General features: G+C 36.5%; 1 protein-coding gene across 1 annotated transcript in view; it reads left to right on the top strand.

The window, feature by feature from the left end:
• LOC130229017 (teneurin-1-like) overlaps nt 1-21220 on the top strand; it is a 323020-nt gene that overhangs the window by 282565 nt on the left and 19235 nt on the right. Inside the window, 5 exon segments of the mRNA XM_056457598.1 lie at nt 1172-1682; nt 15556-15617; nt 15620-15727; nt 19377-19512; nt 19514-19640. Of these exon segments, the coding sequence (XP_056313573.1) occupies nt 1172-1682; nt 15556-15617; nt 15620-15727; nt 19377-19512; nt 19514-19640 (944 nt within the window).

Genomic DNA, 21220 nt, shown 5'->3' with positions numbered 1-21220 from the left:
AACCCAATTTTGGGTTTTTCCATATTTGATCCAACATTGGGTTAAAGGGGTAGTTCAGCCAAAAATTAAATTGTGTTACTTATTCACCCACAAGTGTTCCCAAACCCTCTTTTCCCTGTTTAACACAAAATGTGTTATTCTGAAAAAAGATATAAACCTGTAGCCATTGACTTCAATGGTAGGAAGTACCTATCAATTTGAACGATCACTTTAATACAAGTATGCATTTTGCAATTACATATGCATATGTAACTAAGCATTTTCTATAATGTAGCAAAATATATATAATATCTAAATATTTTTTATTATTATTTATTTTTACTATATTTTGGTATTACTATATATAAAAACTATATACAGTGGAAGCCTGAATTATTAGCCCCCTTGTTTATTTTTTTCCCCAATTTCTGTTTAACGGAGAGAAGATTTTTTTCAACACATTTCTAAACATAATAGTTTTCATAACTCATTTCTAATAACTGATTTATTTAATCTTGGCCATGATGACAGTAAATAATATTTTACTAGATATTTTTTAAGACACTTCTAAGCAGCCTAAAGAGACGTTTAAAGGCTTAACTAGGTTAATTAGGTTAACTGGGCAGGCTTTTATTCTAGCCAATATAAAAACAATTAAGACTAAAAAATATTTTCAGATATACTGTCAGACTGTCTGTTAAACATCATTTGGGAAATATTTAAAAAAAGGGAAAAAAATCAAAGGGGGCTAATAATTCTGACTTCAACTGTATATATACAGTATCTGGATATACACAGAAAACTACAGTACTGGCATATTTCAAACATAGTGTATATTTCTATTGCATCATATACAGTTTGCATTTTTTTTTGCTGCATTTGATCCAAAATGGTCAGCGGTGTGCCATTAGGCAACTATGCTGTGTGATTCTGTCATGCTGGGAGATTCAATTTGTGAATATTTTCCTGCCAGACTTGTTGGTATGACACATTTAAGAGTCCTGGCTGCTGCTGTATGCAGGTTTAATTAGAGAAAAATCTTTATTATTTAACTGCCATAGACAAGTGTTGCAGTTTTACTGCAGCGGGTCTCTGAGGGTTAATCGTTAAGCCCAACACTGAATGCCTAATGAACTAGACTTCCCTTTTCCACTTCTTCTCCCTCTCATTCTCTCCATGAATGTGTCCCCAGGTGACGGAGGTTATGCTCGCGATGCCAAGCTGAAGTCTCCCTCATCTCTGGCGGTTTCTCCTAATGGCTCCCTCTGCATCGCTGACCTGGGGAATGTGCGCATTCGCCGGCTCACCGCTAACCATCCGCAGTTCAATCCCGAGGGGCTGTACGAGCTCGCCTCCGTGGCCGATCAAGAGCTCTATCTGTTCAGTCCAAACGGTACTCACCTGTTCACCCGCAGCCTGGTGACAGGAGACTACCTGCTTAACTTCACATACACCCCAGAGGGCCACCTGAGCAGCATAGCAAACAGGGAAGGCACCATAGCGCAGTTGCGGCGGGATGCTAATGGCGTGCCCCTGTGGCTCGTAGCCCCGGGCGGCCAGGTGTACTGGCTGACCATCAGCAACGCCGGCATGCTGAAGCGCATCTCAGCTCTGGCGCACGACCTGGCGCAGCTCAGTTATTACGGCAACACGGGGCTGCTCGCCACCATCAGCAACGAGAACGGCTGGACAAGCGTCTACGAGTAAGTGCTGTCCTTCGTCTGCACTCCCTTTGTCTCTCTCTCTCTCTCTCTCTCTCTCTCTCTCTCTCTCATCAGGAGAGTGCGCTGCAGTGCCTGATTTATAGGTGCGCCTGATAGCGCGATCTGTCTTCGTTTTCATGTGTCATATCCTGTCGTTGCTTCCTTTAGAGTCTGTTTCAGCCGCTGTCACGGCAGAGTTGCAGCAAGTTTCCTTTCTTTAGTACAGTATATAAAGCAGCGTTCCCACCCAGCATAGATTAATCTTTACCTGCGTCTAATCTAATCACGCTTCATCAGAATTTATCAGAAGGAAAATAATCTAATAGAGTGTGATCGGCAGTGTTACCTGAGATCGTTTGAAAGAGTGCAGCAGTTCGATTTCTCAAGCTGCGTGTTTTTCTGCTGCAATGAAAATCACTCAGCCTTAATCTATCCAATAAAGAAAAGAACTCTGTATCCTCTTCTGATTTCACTATGAAAGAGCCCGGGTACCTGTGAGTGTGTGCGCGCGCGCCTGTGCGTGTGTGTGTAAACTGTTTGCATGGGCATTTTCAGGGATTTGTGAGACTGAGCTGCAAGTTCTAATTTAGTGTGAAAATGTCAGGGGCTTCTTTTCCTCTCTCTCTCTTTCTCTCTTTTTTGTTTGATCAACTCGGTGACCTTTCACACACTGTGTTTACACACACATACACACGTTCTCATGCAGCTCATGGTGTGTAGCGGTGAGGCGGATCACATGCTTCTGTGTGTGTGTGTGTGTGTATGTGCGTGTGCGTGTGTGTGTGTGCGCGCGCGCGCGTGTGTTTGGTGTGTTGTGAGACACTGCCCTCTGCTGCTGCAGACTGGTACATGCACAATCCTTCCACTTATGCTGTGTGGTTAATAGCAGAAGTGGCTAAACCATTTTTTTATTATGCAAGAAAAAACATTTACATACAGTATGAACAAAGAGACAAAAAGGGTTACATAAATAAATAATTTCAGCAAATTAAACAAGCTAAAATGATTTACACCAAGAGAGAGTTTTACATGCAGTATAACTGTTAGAGTCTTTTAAGGAGTTCACATATAAATTGAAAATTCACATTTATAGATGTAAAATTTTGCCAGAAAAAGCTATAAATTAATGATAAATTTACAATGAGAAGGATCTAAGTTTAAAGAGCAACCAAAGAATTCATTTTTGGGGAAATACGAAAGTTTGGAAATAAGAATTTTTTTAATGAAACTGGAAAAGTCAACCCAAAACACTTTACAGTCAGTACACTTCCAAAATAAATGATGTAGTGTTTCACATATTGAGTACAATATGAGCATTTAGGAGAAACATTGTTATTTAACAATGTTAGTTTGGTATTTATTGGGTAGCAATTATGAATTATTTTATTTGAGACTCTGGCGGCTTTATTAGATTTTTTTTCTAAAGAAGCCAAAACTGTTTCCAATCTACGTCACCAAACATATTATTCCAAAAACCTTTGCAAGAAGGTAAAGAGATCCGAGAACTATTAATAACTAAGTGAATATCTTTGTTTGACATAGATCTGAGAAGAGTTTGGTCAACGAAAAGGTTTGCAAAATAAAAGAATCTAAAGAACCTTTAGGGTCAGATTTGACTAAAGGTATAACACAATCAGGAATTGCAACAAAAACAATGACATATTATTTTGGGGAACTGGAAAAGAAAACTGATGCATACATTTTTCATATGAGAAAGGGACACCACAGTCATCTAAGAGCTGACTAATTAAAGTATATTGTGGCTAAACCATCGTGCTAGGGTGCGTTTCCCAAAGAACGACCTAACTCGCGGCTGAACTATCATAGTACGATGAAAAAGTATGATGTAGTGACGAGTGTTTCCCAAAACTCGTAGTTTCTCTGTCGCTGATCCATTGCTTAAGCCACATTAGTTATAACGTAAAACGCCCATAGTGGTGGTCTAAATGGGGTGGAGTAACAACTTCTTTAGAAGAACCCCATAATTTCTTTGTGGAATTATATTGTTTTCCACGCACATGCATTAAAAAAAAATCCAATATTAGTTTCGGTAAAAACATGCTCTCACTTTCCATATTATTTTAAATATAATACAAATAGTATTGAAAACATTACATATTCTATTCTAAAACATAAAATCACTTACAAGAGCTAACATGTATTGTAATCTCATATATAAAACATGTAAATAAATACATAACGAGGCTATTTATTAAGAAATTAAATTTTAAATGTATTTTTCATTAGGAACTGAAAAACATCCTACTTTAATAATATTAATAATGATGATGACGTTGATAAGGATTATTATTATTATTAAATAGGATTTTTTTTTTAAAGTTTACATTTACAGTTGGAGTGTATGCAAACCTCTGCAGAGATGTTCTAACCAACAGGCCCATGTCATATACAATACAGATACTTAATAAATAACCTACTGTAAATTAAAAGCATTTACGTATGCTTTGTTTTTTGTTTTCACAAGCTTTGGAGATGTAATATAATTTCCGCTTTTAAATAATAGGTCACTTATAGCTTTCGTTATGAGCCACAGCTGTATTCAAAATTACATTAGTGTTTTCAAAGTGCACTGTGAAAAGAGCACAATTGTAAACATAAGATCAACTGAACTGTAAAAAAATACTATGAAAGCAAATTACACCTAAGAGATATGACTTTAATGCTTTTTTAAAAGTAATTCCAAGTTTAAATGTTAGAATGTTCTAAAAGATTAGGGCATAGGGGGGATAAGAGGGAATAGAACACAGCCAGGAAATATGCTTCTAACTACAGTTCTAGAGGTGTACAGTAGTTGCAAGCATACACGTTTGCAACGCAATTTGCGAGTGTTCGTTGGAATGATGGATTTGGGAAACGCCAAATTAACGAACTATGTTTGTAATGACGGAACTTGCGACGTTAGTTGGCTAACGATGGTTTTCGGAAAAGCACCCCTGTTCATGTTCAATAAAGCCTAGTAATAACCAAAAGCACTTTTGTTCACTGGATTACCAAAAAAGCTGCGATTTAGGTGGTAACACTTTACAATTGCTGGTCAACAAGGACGTTAGGTATCATGAACTAATGGTAAAAAAAATTTTGTTCCAAATAATTAAATATATTCTATGAAATGTTGAAATTAGTTAGTGTGATGTATGTGAAAATAAATAATAATCTACGATAATAAATGATGTAAAATGCTGCAAATGCTGAATGTTATTAGTTAACGTTAGCATTAATTAAAATAATAATAACCTTAACGTTAATGAAATAATTTAATTAACTAGTTAATTAAATAATGTTCGATTATTTACATTTATTATAAAGAACAGTTGCAAATAAGAATAAGAATAAAAACCGAAAGCTAAATTTTTGGGTTATAATATTTTACGTATATGCAATGTACCATAAACAAAACACAATAAACATAAAAATATATATTAGATTTGGTTCTATTTGGATGATAGAATTTTATAACTGGAAAAGTAAGTTAATGCACCATGTACCAGAAGCATCAAACATCACATTTTGTCAGCATTTATGCATTCAGGTTACTTAATTTACTTTATAACCTATGTTATACTTAAAAGTTTGACTTTCATTGTAGCATATTACCATCTGTTTGTCATTTCAAATGGGTTCATATGGATCTTTTATCCTGACTAGATGCCTGTAGCTTATTCTGTAACCCTGTGGAAGCTCATTTAAATTATGTTGCATCGTTCTGTTCTGCACACAACACTGAAGGAATTAACGGAAACGGTGTGTTGACTTTGATCAGCTCCCTCTATCCAGAAGTAATATCTACTGAATATTTCAGAAACATACCTCAAAGCAGAATATGTGCCAACGTAGGCGTTGCAAACACGTCAACAACTGCCTTTGGTTCAGAGAAATTTCTCAGATCTGATCTGTGTGTGGAAATAAATGACTTGAGATTAAAAAAACATATTTAAAAAGTTTTTTTGTTTTTATCCTGCAGTGTTCACATCATAGCAAACTGCCTATCTGCACTTTGTCTTGGTGAAATATAGTTAGTTCATCTTCATTTAACCACTATCCAGAGTGACTTTACTTTTTATTTTTGTTCTTTTTTGTTGTTTGTTTTGGAAGAATTAGGAGCATTAGCATCTTTGAATCAAGTGTTACATCAAAAGCCAGCTCATGATGTTTCTGGTCTACCTGACCCAAGGCCAGTTTTTAAACTTTTTATCAGCCTGGGAGAGTTTACTATTGTTCACACCTAGAGTTGGGCTGAAAAACTATATTATATCGATTCACACTAAAATCTATGTCGATAACAATGATAAGTTCTGGACTTTTTTACTGTATATTGATCTAAGAGCCAATCACACAACAGAAATGTGCAACAATGGTTATCTACAAGTCTGTTGATATTAGAGATGCAGCAAATTTTTGAAAGACGCCAAAAATTATTGGCCACTGAAAATAGGTTATGCTATGGACCCTCTATTTTTTGTGGCTTCAGTCATTGTTGGAGACTCTTTGAAATCTGGAAGCATTAACAACTGATATTGAAATATATATCGCTATTGTTCAATATGGAAAAGAATTGCCATATCACCCAACCCTATTCATACACTTTAAAAATATCATAATGCTGTTTATTAGAGTATATCAGTTCACAATAGTTATGTAGCATTCATTAAAGTCTGTGTGAAATCAAAATTGACAATGTTTATTTTACAAGCGCACATTGTTAACCGTTAGGTGAATAATTCATTCAACTTAATCCACAGGAAAAAAGTTTGTTTTGTTTGTTTTCAATATCTGAATATTTCCTTTCCAAAATTCTTAACCACGCTCCCCTTACAATTCATTTGCTATGAGGGAATGATGTGCAAAAAGAAAGCCTTGCCAATATTCCATATAAAACGGAAGTACATAAAACATATCGAAATTAAAGTCTCAGCAACGTCCAGTTCACTCAAACTTCAAGTTGTAAATTCTATAATACATAAAATATAATACACGTTACTTTAGTATAATCCAAAAACACTATAGTATTTACTATGAATTACTATTTTGTTATGTAATTCCAATTGCTTTCTGAGGTTAAAAACTGATTAAAAACCACCCTGCAAATTGTAAATAACAATGTTTAAAACCCCGGTCAGATCACATGATTTTTATTGTCGTTTACGAAAGTCACTGTCAGATTTTTTTTCTTAATAAAATCTTGACTTGTCGTGGGGTAACAAATGTTCCAGACTACACGTTCCTTCACGATCAGTCATCCTGTAACATCTACGACTAGCATTATTTTCCAAAGCAGTCACAAGTGTTGCTATAACAATGTTTCTTATCTTATTTATTTAATGTTTTTTATCTTATGTCAATCTCAATAAACACTGATGCTTGCAGACAACTAATAACTCGTTGTGAAGAAGGAGAAAAAAAATTAAACATGCTGGACAGGCATGGTATTGGTTTTCGTGAACTATGCCACATTACACGAGAAGAAGTTATTGAATCTTGTGTCATGACGTCCAATTGTCATTTATGAATCCCCTTGACACCCTACGTCAAGGAAATAGTGTCACAATCGTAACAAAATCGTGTGATCTGACCATGGCTTTATACTCTAAATTGTTGTGTATGTAATAAAACAACACAAATGAGGCAAAAATAAGATAACAATTTAAAAACTTTTTTAACCTCCTCCTCGTATGCAGTATACAATTTTTGGAAAGAGTAATCTAAATATACATGTTATTTATAAAAGTTATGCATGGTACACAATACAGTTTTTAATAAGGAGTAAACTGGCAGAATACCCTCTTTTTTAAAAACTAGTATACAATCTAGTATTCCATTCACAATTCAATTAAGTTACCGTAACAAATTTAAGCAGTTTGAACATAAACAATTAAGTTGTCCCAAAAGTAATCTCAGGAATTGTGTTGTTTCAACTCATTTAAATGTGTAGCAGCTAAATCAATTCTTTTGAGTGCACTTGCAGTATTTATACTACTAAATGGGTTAGAATAGTGCATAAGTATGTGATTTGGGACGCACCTAGAGCTCTATTTTTAAAAACTACCAAGCTTCTTTTTTCTCCTCCTCCTCTGAAAGATGCTGCTTTCTGTTTATGAGAACAAAGTTAATAGTTGTGGAACTCCAGCAAGGCTATTTTATTCATATATGAAGTGATAATTTTCTAGAGATGATGATTCCAGTGTATTTTTCAATGAATCCGATATGTTATGCTCGCAATACTAACGTTAGCTGCTTGTTGATGGATAATAATGTCTACAGCAGTGCAAACACACCAGCTTGCGGCCTACATTTAAGATTTCTCTGCTTTTCTCTGCTTCTCAGATGCTGGAGTCGAAAGTGTTTAGCGTCCTCGTTAGAGCGCCCGCCTCTTATGCCAAGTTGTCAAATGCAGGGGTTACTTAAAAGTACTATTTTAGCAGAATTATTTGTGTCCCCTTCAAAAATCGCTCTTGAGAAACTTTATATTGCCTCTTTGAGCATCGGCCGCTATCACCATGGAGAGTACTACATTTTTCCTCTCGGTGGGGCAACTGGTGGCACCCTAGATGACTGCCTATGCCTAGATACTGTACTGAACTGACCAGTCTGTAAACAGGAAAAATTGCATGAATACAATCTCAGGCATCATTAGGCAACTAATCAACATTCAAAGTTACAGCACACTAGGCTTGAGGCTTGAAAATATTCTACGGTAAAAAAGACTTCAATTTGGCTCATTGGTCGCCAGGTCATTTTGAGTTTAATACTCCAACTTTAGACATTTCCTAAAGATGCCGAGGGGAAGTGAATCTCTGCCTGATGATTTGATTTCAAAAAGCGAGAGGCTGCTCAATATGCAAGCGTTAGTGTCTTGATGCAAGTGTCTGGCAAGCCAGTGATGCGAGACAGTGGTGTTGGAATGATCGATTCAAGCGTTCAGATGCAGCTATGATCCCTCAGAATGCTGTCTAGGTGGGAAGGCAGCTCATTAAGTTTTGACACATAGCCATATTAGTTGTGCTTGCTAAGGTGAGCATCACTATGAATGTTGGCTCTGATTTCTCCCAAAAAAAAAACTTTCAAGTACAGAGCCAGCACCTTGAACAGACAAGCACCTCACATTTGCTTCAGATGATAGTTTTAGAATAAGATTACAAAAGAGTTTAAATGAGAATCCGGTGACATAAACCTTGTGGATTATATGCTTATGCTGGCACTGGCAATCCATTTAGTCCCTTTTCAGTTCAGGTTATTTGTATAGCGCTTTCTGCAGCACACATTGTTTCAAAGCAGCTTTACAGAAGATAGAAAAATAAAGAAGATAAAAGGAGAGGAAAAATGGTGGCTTACAACCCCGCAGTGAGCGAGGGAACCAAAGAAATCAACATTCAGAACCTATAATTGATCTAATTTTTCCAAGATGATTTTTTCAATTACTTTCTCTACCATTTGGAGTCACGTGACCCTGCTCTGTTAAAGGCTGAGGCTGATATATACTCCTGCAGCCACATCTGATCTATGGTCAAGTAGGACGATGGACCCATTCTTGAGCCTTACTTTGCACTAAATTGATAATGATTGGAAGCTCCACCAGAGATGCCTTGAGACGGCACATTTTCCATTACATTAAAATTATTATTTACATTTAAATATTTGTTTAAAATATTATTTACAGGATATTTTATTTAGAAAGATGCTGTTTTTTTTATAGTTTTAATATGAAAAAACATTGAAAATAATTAAATTTGTTTCCAAAAGTGCAAGTTATTATTTTGCACTATTTTATAAGGAAAAAAGTGACTTGGTTTTAGGCAATGTGTGTTTTGATTTCAGGTGATCAACGTTGATGTTCAATAAATAATCATAGATAGTGTGTGTTTCCTTAATTATTTAAAATCAAGTAATGCAACCTTCATTCAAACATCTCTCACTTGTAATATGTGAGCATATTTACTGTACAAACCTTGTCAGGGCACTATGAGCGCGAAAAATAAACTAAAATAAGCATTTATAAATCGGAATTGAGTTAAAATGTTTAATTAATCGAGATTTTTATTTTAAGCAAAATTGCCCAGCCCTAACTAGCACACCTTGGTATTCGTTAGGTGAATGATTCATTCACACAAGTTGGCAAGCCAGTGATGCGAGACAGTGGTGTTGGAATGGTCGATTCAAGCGTTCAGATGCAGCTATGATCCCTCAGAATGCTGTCTAGGTGGGAAGGCAGCTCATTAAGTTTTGACACATAGCCATATTAGTTGTGCTTGCTAAGGTGAGCATCACGATTAATGTTGGCTCTGATTTCCCCCCCCCCAAAAAAACCTTTTTAAGTACAGAGCCAGCACCTTGAACAGACAAGCACCTCGCATTTGCTTCAGACGATAGTTTTATGGTTTATAGTTTATGAGGGGTACAGTACGATACGGTTCGGTTTGGTACGCTTTTATGGCCGTTTCCACTGTCAAAAGGCGTACCGAACAGAAACCATACCATACCATACCGTACCAATTTTTTCAGCACCCTTTCGAAAGGGTACCAAACAAGAGAAAGGGTACCAAAAGGCGGAGCTAGATGCGCAGCTGAACGATATTGGTTTACAGAGGTACGTCATTCGCTTGCGCAACAAGCCCAGAATGAAAACAAAAACCCGCCATGTTTAAAATAAACAGCGAGAGATTACAACGGAATTAAATATACATATAATAACGAGCCATGGTCGATCCGGGCTCAAACAAATCTTGTCGTCGTCTTGATGAACAGCCACAAAGCCATGGAGTAGAGCAGAATCTACCCTGTGCCTCGTAGTTTTTTGAATAAGAATACAAAAGAGTTTTAATGAGAATCCGATGACATAAACCTTGTGGATTATATGCTTATGCTGCACTGGCAATCCATTTAGTCCCTTTTCCGTTCAGGTTTATTTGTATAGCGCTTTCTGCAGTACACATTGTTTTCAAAGCAGCTTTACAGAAAATAGAAAAATAAAGAAGATAAAAGGAGAGGGAAAATGGTGGCTTACAACCCCCCAGTGAGCGAGGGAACCAAAGAAACGCTCCCTAAGATGTTTAAGTAGATGAAGAAGAAACGTGCGTTTCAGACAGACTCCACTTTTTGAGGAGAGCAGAACACAGTTGTCGTTGTCTCTTGATCTGAACCGCGGCCTTTGAATGCTCAGGAGCTTCATCTAACGAAAAGCTTTTATTCCTTTACAGCAGTGTGGGTGGCCAGACACAAGTGTATGAAATAAATTGGCAGTGACATTGATTGGACATAAATAAAACAGGGACAGAGCAGATGAAGAAGTTTGAGTTGTTTAGTTCTAATGCCGCTCCAGAAATTTTAATGAGATAGAGAAATGAAACATGTCATAAGTACTTCACCTCCTCATTATATCACATGACTTACCAGCAAGGATCTGCCACACAGATTCAAATGTCAAGTCATCTGTTCCTCTCCTGGTGCATCAGCAGATTCCCAGCATTCACCTTTATAATGTCTCTCACACCCACACATTTGCTTTCTGTCACTTTCGTACTGACTAATTATATTTTATCCTGCAACCTTTTTCTAATTGTCATTTAGCCGTTTGGTGTATTTAATAAGCTGTTATGCAAGTATTTAGTTCTTCTTTAAAATGCAGACCAGTGAAAAGTCCATCAAAGGAAGCTATGCTTGGATAAAACTGTGTCCTGTGTGCTTGGCACAGTGTTCATGAGTTCACTAATCCCTGCGTATAATGAAGGTAAACAGATTTGGCTTGCTGTCAAAGACGGGACTGCAGCTTGAGACTTGACCTAAAGCTCTTAATAACCTCTGGACTACTTAATAATGAAGTTAGTAATGAACAGAAAGCAGAGGTAGAGTTCGGGATGTTGGAGAATTGTCACAGGAGCCAAATAATCAGCTGTTTATGCACTTTTGCATTATGATTGACAGGATAAGATGAAGAACATAAAGCTCATCTCACACCTCCATTAGAACTGCATTTAACCCTTGTGCACTGCTCAAATATATTAGCCTTTCATTAGGTTAGGGATGAAAACATCCACTGAGTTAAACTGCTGTAAAAATGCATCAGATAAATATTTTTGCAGAAATCTGTTAATCAGTCTTAGTCCTGATCAAAACTACTAAATGTTTATAAAAATTGCAGGATTTTAACTCTTTGATTGCCAGAAAAACACACACAAAATGACGTATTTTCAATACAAAAGTAGTTGTGGACTGGATTTTTTTTTCACCTTTTATTGCTGAAATAACACACACAAAATGACGTATTTTCAACATAAAAAGTAGTTGTGGGACTGGATTTTTTTTCACCTTTTATCACAATCTTGGACATGTGAAAGATTAGTAACAACATTGGCTTGATGCGTTGTTAGATTTTTCATTTTTTCCTTCCATAATTTACTGTTGGTGGCTGTTTTTGTCCCATTGACTTCCATTATAAGCACATTTGATGGTGCATAAATACACAGTCTTTGTTTTAGTGTAGCGCCATGTAGTTCTGAGGGCTGAGATGCATATTTGATTACTTAGACGTATCAAGGTAAGTGCGTAAAAGGTCACTCTTACACACTCAGACACACATATACTGTACATACACTTTAATTTGCTGTCATGCTTCATATAAAATCCAGAGCTAAACTTTTTTTGCACAGGCCTATCTTAATGGTTAATGACACCAACTCATGATCAACTGTAATAATGACAAATGTTACCTCTTCCAAGGAAACAAGGAAAACCACCAACAATCAAAAATGCATGATTAAAAGGTGTCATGGTTTTGTAATCAAAAGAATGTGGTTATAATGGAAGTCAAAGGGGCAAAAACGGCCAACAACAGTAAATTGGGAAGAAAAAAATGTATTAATCCAAAACAATGCATTAAGAAGGCATTAAAATACATAAATAGGAAAAAAACTTTCAAAAAATACATCCCTTTGAGTTTTTTCCCCAAATCAGTGATGTCATTTACAAATTTGGCAATTAAAGAGTTAAAATCATGTAACTTCTCTAAACAATTTAGTAGTTTTGATCAGGAATGAGATTGATTAAAAGATTTATGCAAAAAAATGAAATTTAAAAATTGAAAAATATTTATCTGATGCCTTTTACAGCAGTTTAATACAGTGGTTTCATCCCTAACATAGCAAAAGGGTGGTAACTTTACTGAGAATGTATTGTTGAGTTTTTTTTTTGTGTTTGTGCTTGTTTGTTTTTTTTAAATCAAAGTATTTTCTCAAATATGTGTCAAAATAAGATTTGTCACCAAAATCATTCTGCTACATGAAACAGAAAAAATTATGGCCGAATCAAGACTCAAAATCACCCTAGATTGGAAGAAAACATCCCCAACAGCACAGTTAAAGGGATTGAATGAGCAATCAATAACTTTAACACCTTAAAAACATCAACATTTTTTATTTAGATTTTAGCAATGTCATCACCAATGATAATAAAGAAACTAAACAATATATATATAAATGAATTCATGTACATATACACACTGTAGACATGTCCAAAAGGGACTTTTGCACAATATTTGCTTTTCATGACTCAACCCGTTTAATTAAAGTATCAAAACATGACGGTCATGTAATATTGACAAGAGGAAAGAGAAAACTGGGTTAAGGCAAAAACTAAAGCTTCACTGATATTGTTATTTATTTTATGCAAAAAAGACTCTGAAAAAAAAAGCCCACAGGAAATAAAGTATTTATTGACTACAAATAATCTGTTATAAATATTTCATTGGTTCTCCCTTGTATTTGATCAGCAGCCATTATTCAGGAAACTTCTCAGTAACTCTGTTTACTTGCATTATTACAAATGAAAGAATCAGGCTGTTCATGGGGTCTTAAAACGAAATTTTAGGCCTTAAAATGTCTTAAATTCACTGAAATATTGTGTTGTGTCTTAAATCATTTTAAACAGGTCTTAATTTTCCTCTGTCCAAGTTAAACTATAGGCATGGGCTGGTATAAATTCTCACGGTATGATAACCTTAAAAATAAAAATATCATGGTTTCACGGTATTGTGATTTACTGCTCTAAAATATGTTCTGTTTAAATGCCTGGGTAGAAAACTAAAACTTTTTTCCCCTTTGAACACAATATTTATTTTGAGAAATATTTCAAATATTTTGGAACCGTAAACATCACAGGCTAAGTAATTAAAAAAAGCATAGACTTCTGCTCTTTTTATTAGTTTCAAAAACACAGATTTCTTTACAATTTAAACGGCATCTTTGGATATTTTTTTATTGTTTTTTTTTTTTAAACGGCATCTTTGGATATTTTTCTAATTAAATTCCCTAATTTCTCAGGGAAAGAAAATTAAAAACAATTACACAGTTCCTCGTGATAATAACAAAACAAATATCCCTTTATGTTATCTTCTAATCAAACTCTTTATAAAAGTAGAGTAGACATAATGTTTATAAATAAGTATGAAACTTAAGGATTTATAACAGAAACGCATTAGAATGAATAGAAGTTATACTCTAAAAGCCAACAAATAAATATTTTTTGATTATTTATGTAATTGTCTCCACAATACATATATTTTTAAGAATGTTAAACTTGTCATTTAAAAAAAGAATGAAATATTATGTTAAAAATGTGTATAACTAGAGTTTTCTTGTTTTGACATATTAAAGTATGTAGCTAAGAAATATTTGCATTTGATTTTTGTTTAGTGTTTAGTCCTGTAAGTCTAAAATTTCATTCATAATGGTCTTAAAGGGGTCTTAAGAAGTCTTAAATTTGACTTGATGAAACCTGCAAAATGGGACAATGGGACAATGAGACAATAACCAGTTTCAAGGTATACCACGGTTTGGAAAAGTCAAGGTTTTAAAACCGCCAAAGTTTTCTGTAATACCATCAAAACAACAACATCTACCAATCTCAACATCAAAAGCTACTGCTCCAAAATATTTTAAATGTTTCTCAAAGGAGAAGGAGGCCCGTGATACCGTGAGATACCGTGATACTGTGAAACCGTGATATTTTATCCTAGGTTATCACACCATCAGAATCTTATACCGGCCCATGCCTAGCAGAGACCCTGAACAATTGAAATGTAGGGCACATGCAAAACATTCACACTCTTTAAACACACCTGGAAATATCTGGAATCTGATCTATGCCTCTATGGTTGTTAAATTGTTAAGAGTGTTAAACCTGTCAACAACAAAACTCTGGAATTAATAGAGATTAATTAACACATAAGCACCATGTCGCATCTGGTTATGGCTACTGCACTTTCACAGTTGTCAAGAACAAGCTGAATGGATCCTTTATTCTTAAGGAGCAGACGCTGATCTTCCAGTTTGTGTATCTTTAACAACATCTTTCTGAAGGATTGAAACTTCAGGAAAGTGTGACTGAAGTTTATTTTAACAAGCTCCATGATCATTTCAGTTCCACCTTCACAGTTCAGCAGATTTCAGAGGATTGTTTTATGATCCTGTCACTATGTAATTCAGTCTTTGCAAAGAGGTCGTTATTGAACAATGCAGCAGCGCAAACTATATAGGACCCAACAGCAAACCCAGGCTGCATGCAAGTCAAGCAAAGCCTTGTTTCTCATTTCACATGCGAATGAGGCGTTTACATGGAGGTCTTAAAGGCACGGCAGCAAAAAACAGCCTGTTTACTGCTGTTGTAAGGGTCAGGAAGAGGATGGAAAATTGTCGCGAAGAAGCTAAATTATGGCACACAAAGCCTTGGCCGCCGTTTCAGATGGCATCTGGGAAAAATAAAATGATAAAAAATGCGTGATATGACCCCTTTAAACTCGCTTACATACACATGCATTTACACTCACTCATTTAAAGTTTAATACATCTCTGTCTCTCTCGCACAGGTATAACTCTGACGGACACCTCATCAATGTGACCTTGCCGACTGGAGAGGTCAGCAGTTTCCATGGAACATGGAGAAAGCTGTCAGAGTGGAAGCCACTGCCTCGAACAGAGAAAACTTTATTATAATTACAAACCACACTGCGGATAACACCATGTACACACTTCGACAAGGTGAGAGAGTGTATGTGTGTGTGAATCTGTAGATCATTTCTTGCAAATACTCCAGTCCCAAAATATATTTGAACAATTCAGCCACATTTATAGGATCTCGTGAAATTAAAGTAAAAAGTGTTAGACGTTAGTTTCAGTCTGTCAGTTTTAAAGATATCTATTAGCTAGTGGGATCCAAAACAGTGACAACATTTGCGTTTAGAAAATATAAATAAACATCCAACGTTTGCAGTTTGTCACTTTCACCTAAATAGATCAACGATTTTTTTTCACACCACCTCATACTTTAGTTTCTCAGCAAATCTTGACCAATCAAACGCTCTCTGACATGTCCTGCCCTCTTCAAGACGCTTCTTATTTAATATGCTGGAGCTCAACTACTTTCACTGACAGGGCTGTAATAAAACGAAATGCTATTGCCTGTGTATCAATTTATCAGTATCAATTTACTAGTGGTTAGAGTATCCAAAGGCTAGTGTGGTCTAAAACAAAATTCTCTTTAAGAAGATTTAGAGGCCGATCACACTGAACGCACATTTAGGTTCCAAAAACGCGAGGCGCACCGTAATGTTGACAAAAAAAAGAAGTGCGTTGTGCTTTTTATGTGGCAAGGCAACAACTGAATCTGCTGTTTATTGTGAGCGTGTGTTGCTGCTGATTTTGATTGTAATTGTATATTTAATAATATTGTGAAATTCAGGATTTGTGAAGTCATACAGCTCTGAATAACTCAAAACAGCAACCACAAGTCTCTCCATCTTCAAAAGCCTCCATAGTTGTCTTGACAACTCAATCAGTGCTGTCACCTCATCGGAAACCCCGCCTCTGCTTTCATTTGATTGGAGAATAAAAGACATGACTGATGTAATGTGCTTTTTCCGCTCAGAGTTGACTTTGGGCGCATGGCACACGCAACGGCAAAAATGAGAGGCGCAGCGCGTGGTCAAAACCATAGGCTGTAAAATATATGAACGTAGTATCCGTGACGTCACCCATAGGTTTCTGAAGAGCGCAAAAGATGCTACACATAGGCGTGGCCAAACAACTCAATTTTGTTCCCGCGTCATCGCACTGACCGGGGGATACCAAACAAGGGCAAAGAGGCGGAGCATGAGCGGAGCTACAGACGCCTGCTAGCATTTTGCTTAGACAGGTTTTTCTTTGGGAGAAATGCTGTATACTATATGAGTAAAGTGTTAAGAAAGTTGTAGTACATTGAGCCAAGCATTGTTTTTATGACATTTTTCTACAGGAGGAAAACGCGATTTACTTTCAGACACTTCAAATATAGTCTGTGTTAGTAAATGCAAGGCTATTAATGAAATCCAGGCATAAAACTGTATGACAACGCTTCAGATGACTGTTCTATAGCCTACTAAAGTTAAACAAGCTGTCAGATTCTGGAGTGCATTCAAGTTCTAAAAAAAATTATAAATGATTATTGATCATAAATAAAACAAATACATTTATAGAGATGGTAAAAGTAGATAATTTCACTCACCTGGGAAATGGAGGCCACGTAAATGGTTTGTGAGCACAATTAAGTGCACACAGCATGCCGTATCATCTGATAATTGTAAGAAATAATTCCAAAAGCAGCTGACTGTGTAAAGCTGCATAAAACAAAATAAAAATACGATGTATATGCTGAGTTCAGCAGCTAACCAGCCGGAATCAGCTAAGGTGACATGACAGCGACCAGCAAGACCTAGCTGTCACTCAAGTGCCACGCTCTTAATTATGCATGATTAATATAACCTAATATAAGGAAAAACGAATGAGTTATAAAAAAACAATCACCTTTCTCACAGTTGTCATGAAGGGTAATATTAGCGATATGAACCAAAATTGTTCTTTGTACCAGGCTGTAAACACCTTTTTTTATGCTGTAAAGTTGGCCATGGTGACGCGGTGGCACAGTAGTAGTGCTGTCGCCTCACAGCAAGAAGGCCGCCAGTTCGAGCTTCAGCCGGGTCAAAGACATGTGGTACAAGTGAATTGGGTAGGCTAAATTGTCTGTAGTGTATGAGTGTATATGGATGTTTCCCAGAGATGGGTTGCAGCTGGAGGGGCATCCGCTGCGTAAAACATGTGCTGGATAAATTGGCGGTTCATTCCACTGTGGCGACCCCAGATTAATAAAGGGACTAAGCCGAAAAGAAATTGAATGAATGAATGAAGGTGGCCATTTTAACAGTGGGCTCAATAAAAATTTGCTCAATTATGAAGCCAGCACTAGCGGAATTTCGATGAATTGCAGTTTCAGTTATTTCAGTATTTGCTTCATGAGGGGAGCAGGAGGTTTCTGCTTGGTCAAAACACGAAGCGCGCAGGTCGCATAAGCAGCGTGCAAAACACTTGTGGCCGTTAGACAAATTGTTTAAAAAAGGTGCCTCTAACCGCAAAATGCGCAGTCGGTGTGATCGACCCCTTAAGCATTCAAAACATGTACTGTAGTCTCTCATATCTGCCAATAAGGATACATTTTTTTATTATAGAGCACTTCAGCTTCTAACTAGATCTTCTGACCAATCAGATGCTCTCTTGTATCTGAATGGTCTCGTCCTATTTACATGTTACCAAATGTTCACACCAAGGATTTGGCTAAACGCTTGCATAAACACTATTAGAGAATAATAAACAGTCGCTGACACATTGTTGAGTGTTGATCTGAAAACCTCTATGTTTAATAGTCATAACAATGTAGAGATGAATCCCAATAAGCTTAGATGCTAAAATGTACATGTTGTTGGTCAGACACTGTGGTGGTTATTTAATATTTAGCAAGCTGTCTATTTGTAAAGTATTTTGATTTCTGTCAATCATACAATATATAAAAAATCAAGAAACTTGGATCGATATGATTCCGCTGTGGATGCTATCTTTTGGTCAGATGCCAAATTAATCCTGTATGTGAACTCTCACATTTATTGGTATTCTATAGTCACTGAGTGCACATCATTTGTACACTCATTATTGTGGTGCGTTGTGGCAGATATTAAGTTCAATTCGAAATGATACTGTTATTAATTGCTCTCTATCACATATCGTTCCAAACTCCTGAGACCTTTGTTCATCTTTGGAACACAAATTTAGATATTTTAGATGAAATCCAGGAGCTCTCTCATCCTCAATGAACAACATTGAAGTCCATAAAAAACTAAATAAAAAAATAAAAACCATATGCCGTCAGTGGTTCAATTGAATATTATCAAGCTACGAGTATATGAACACATGAAAACGCTGTGCTGACGTATACCTCAAATGCTCTTGTGCGCAATATACTGACACTGAGGAGAAGAAACTGTCAAATAAAGTCATTATATTAGTTTTATGTGCACAAAATATCTTGTAGCTTCGTAATATTTATAATGTACCATTGACGACACATTGACTGTTTTGATGATTTTTTTGGTACCATTCTGTACTTTCAATGAGCCAGGACCATTGCTGTCTATGGAGGATGAAAGCGCACTCCGATTTAATTAAAAATATCTTAACTTGTGTTCCGAAGATGAACAAAGGTGCTGTATTGGGGGTTTGGAAGAACATGATGGCGAGTAATAGTTGACAGAATTGTTATTTTTGTTTGAACTAACCCTATAATATAATAGAAGTAATGCTTTTAAATCTCTTTGTCTCTGTTCAGCTCACTCTGTCAGTGTATACGGCGTTCGAGATGATGGCTCTCTCTGGGTGACATATGCTAGCGGGATGGATGTTTCTCTCATGCACAGCACCGAACCAGCCGTGGCATCAGGGCTGTTGGCGGGGGCATCGGCAGGCTGTCCATCCCACAGTGGGAAGGTGCAACATTACCCTGCCAGGGGAACCAGCTCACAGCCTGATAGAGTGGAGACAGAGACGTGAACAGGCCAAAGGGAATTACACAGCATATGAGCGGAGATTGAGGGTAATGCACAGACACACACAGCATATGAATGAAGACTGAGAGTGATAATAATGATGTGCAGGGGTACAATAGGTTTTTACATCTCAAATTAGCTCGTGTGCAGCACAATGTTCGAGGAGTGAGCTATGAGCAACTATAGTTACAAATCTTTATTGAGTTATGATTGCTCATTAATCTTCATTTTTTCAGGTGTTTTAACCTCAGTTGCTTCCTGCATAATTGTCAATCTATCCTGTTTTCTATTTAGTCAACTTTAAAACTTTAAAACTTTGTTGGAATTTAAGTGTTGTTTTGGTCAGTGGAAACATATTTAGTCATATTTTAGTTGTTATGCACAGTAGTTGCCTTTGATTATCAAATTACATTCATTCATTCATTTTCCTTTGGCTTAGTCCCTTATTTATCAGGGGTCGCCACAGCGGAATGAACCGCCATCTATACCGGCATGTGTTTGACTCAGCGGATGCCCTTCTAGCTGCAACCCAGTACTGGGAAACACCCATACACTCTCGCATTCACACACTCATACACTACGGCCAATTTATTTCATCCAATTCACCTACAGTATACTGCAAGTTTTTGGACTGTGGGGGAAACTGGAGCACCCGGAGGAAACCTACATGAACACAGGGAGAACATGCCAACTCCACACAGAAATGCTAACTGGCCCAGTCGGGACTCGAACTAGCAGTGCTAACCACCGAGCCACCATGCCGCCCTATTTTATTGTTGCAACATAGGCTCATTCTGAAAACGTAGCCCTTTATACATTTCTGGAAAGAGCAAATTTTGCAGCGAGGAGGCTGGCTCAGTCAATCAGTCAGTCATTCAGTCAACAGTGGCCTCTGGTGGTTTTACACAAGAACAGCAGGTGCGAATGGCACTTGCGAAAAAAATTTGAGATCTTAAAAAGTGTACACAGCGGCCTCTGGTGGATTCGCGAAACCAGCAGTAAATAGCGGTACATTTTCAGAATAAGCCTGGGTTGCATTTATTGATCGATTTTATTTTATTTTATTTTTTATTTATTTATTTTTTCTATTTTATTAACAATATTGCATGTTCATATAGTCATATACAGTGTTTAGGGTTTAGAGATGTCTTTCAACTCATTCTTGCTTTACCTTGACATGAAAAAAATGTTGCAAATAAATATTTTGAATCTATATATTTCTTCATAAAATTCACACTATTGCCAATACACTTGTAATTGCCAATACAAATATAATAATTATCTTGTGTTCACCATTACAATAGTAATAGATGTTAACAATAGTAGTTAGTGCATGATTAGATTCAAGTGAAGCAGTCAGAGCAAACGTGGCATTCATCACTGAGGTCAAGTCAGTGAAACTGCTAACTAAAATGAGCCAAACGAGATCCCACTCCTTTTATTCATCCACGGCAAAAGACTTGCATTTTTTTCCTAATTTATTAAAAAGATAAATCAAATTCTTCCAGCTTCGAAATTGAACCCGGGTCATTCAAAATGAAGAGTGCTAATCTTACCTCTGACACAGAGTATTTCTATTAATGCTGCAGACTGAGCCTTAATTAACACCATTGTGCGTTAAGCTTTA

This window comes from Danio aesculapii, chromosome 5 (assembly GCF_903798145.1).
Source record: "Danio aesculapii chromosome 5, fDanAes4.1, whole genome shotgun sequence".
Lineage (NCBI taxonomy): Eukaryota > Metazoa > Chordata > Actinopteri > Cypriniformes > Danionidae > Danio > Danio aesculapii.
This window is presented reverse-complemented; position numbering and strand designations above follow the sequence as displayed.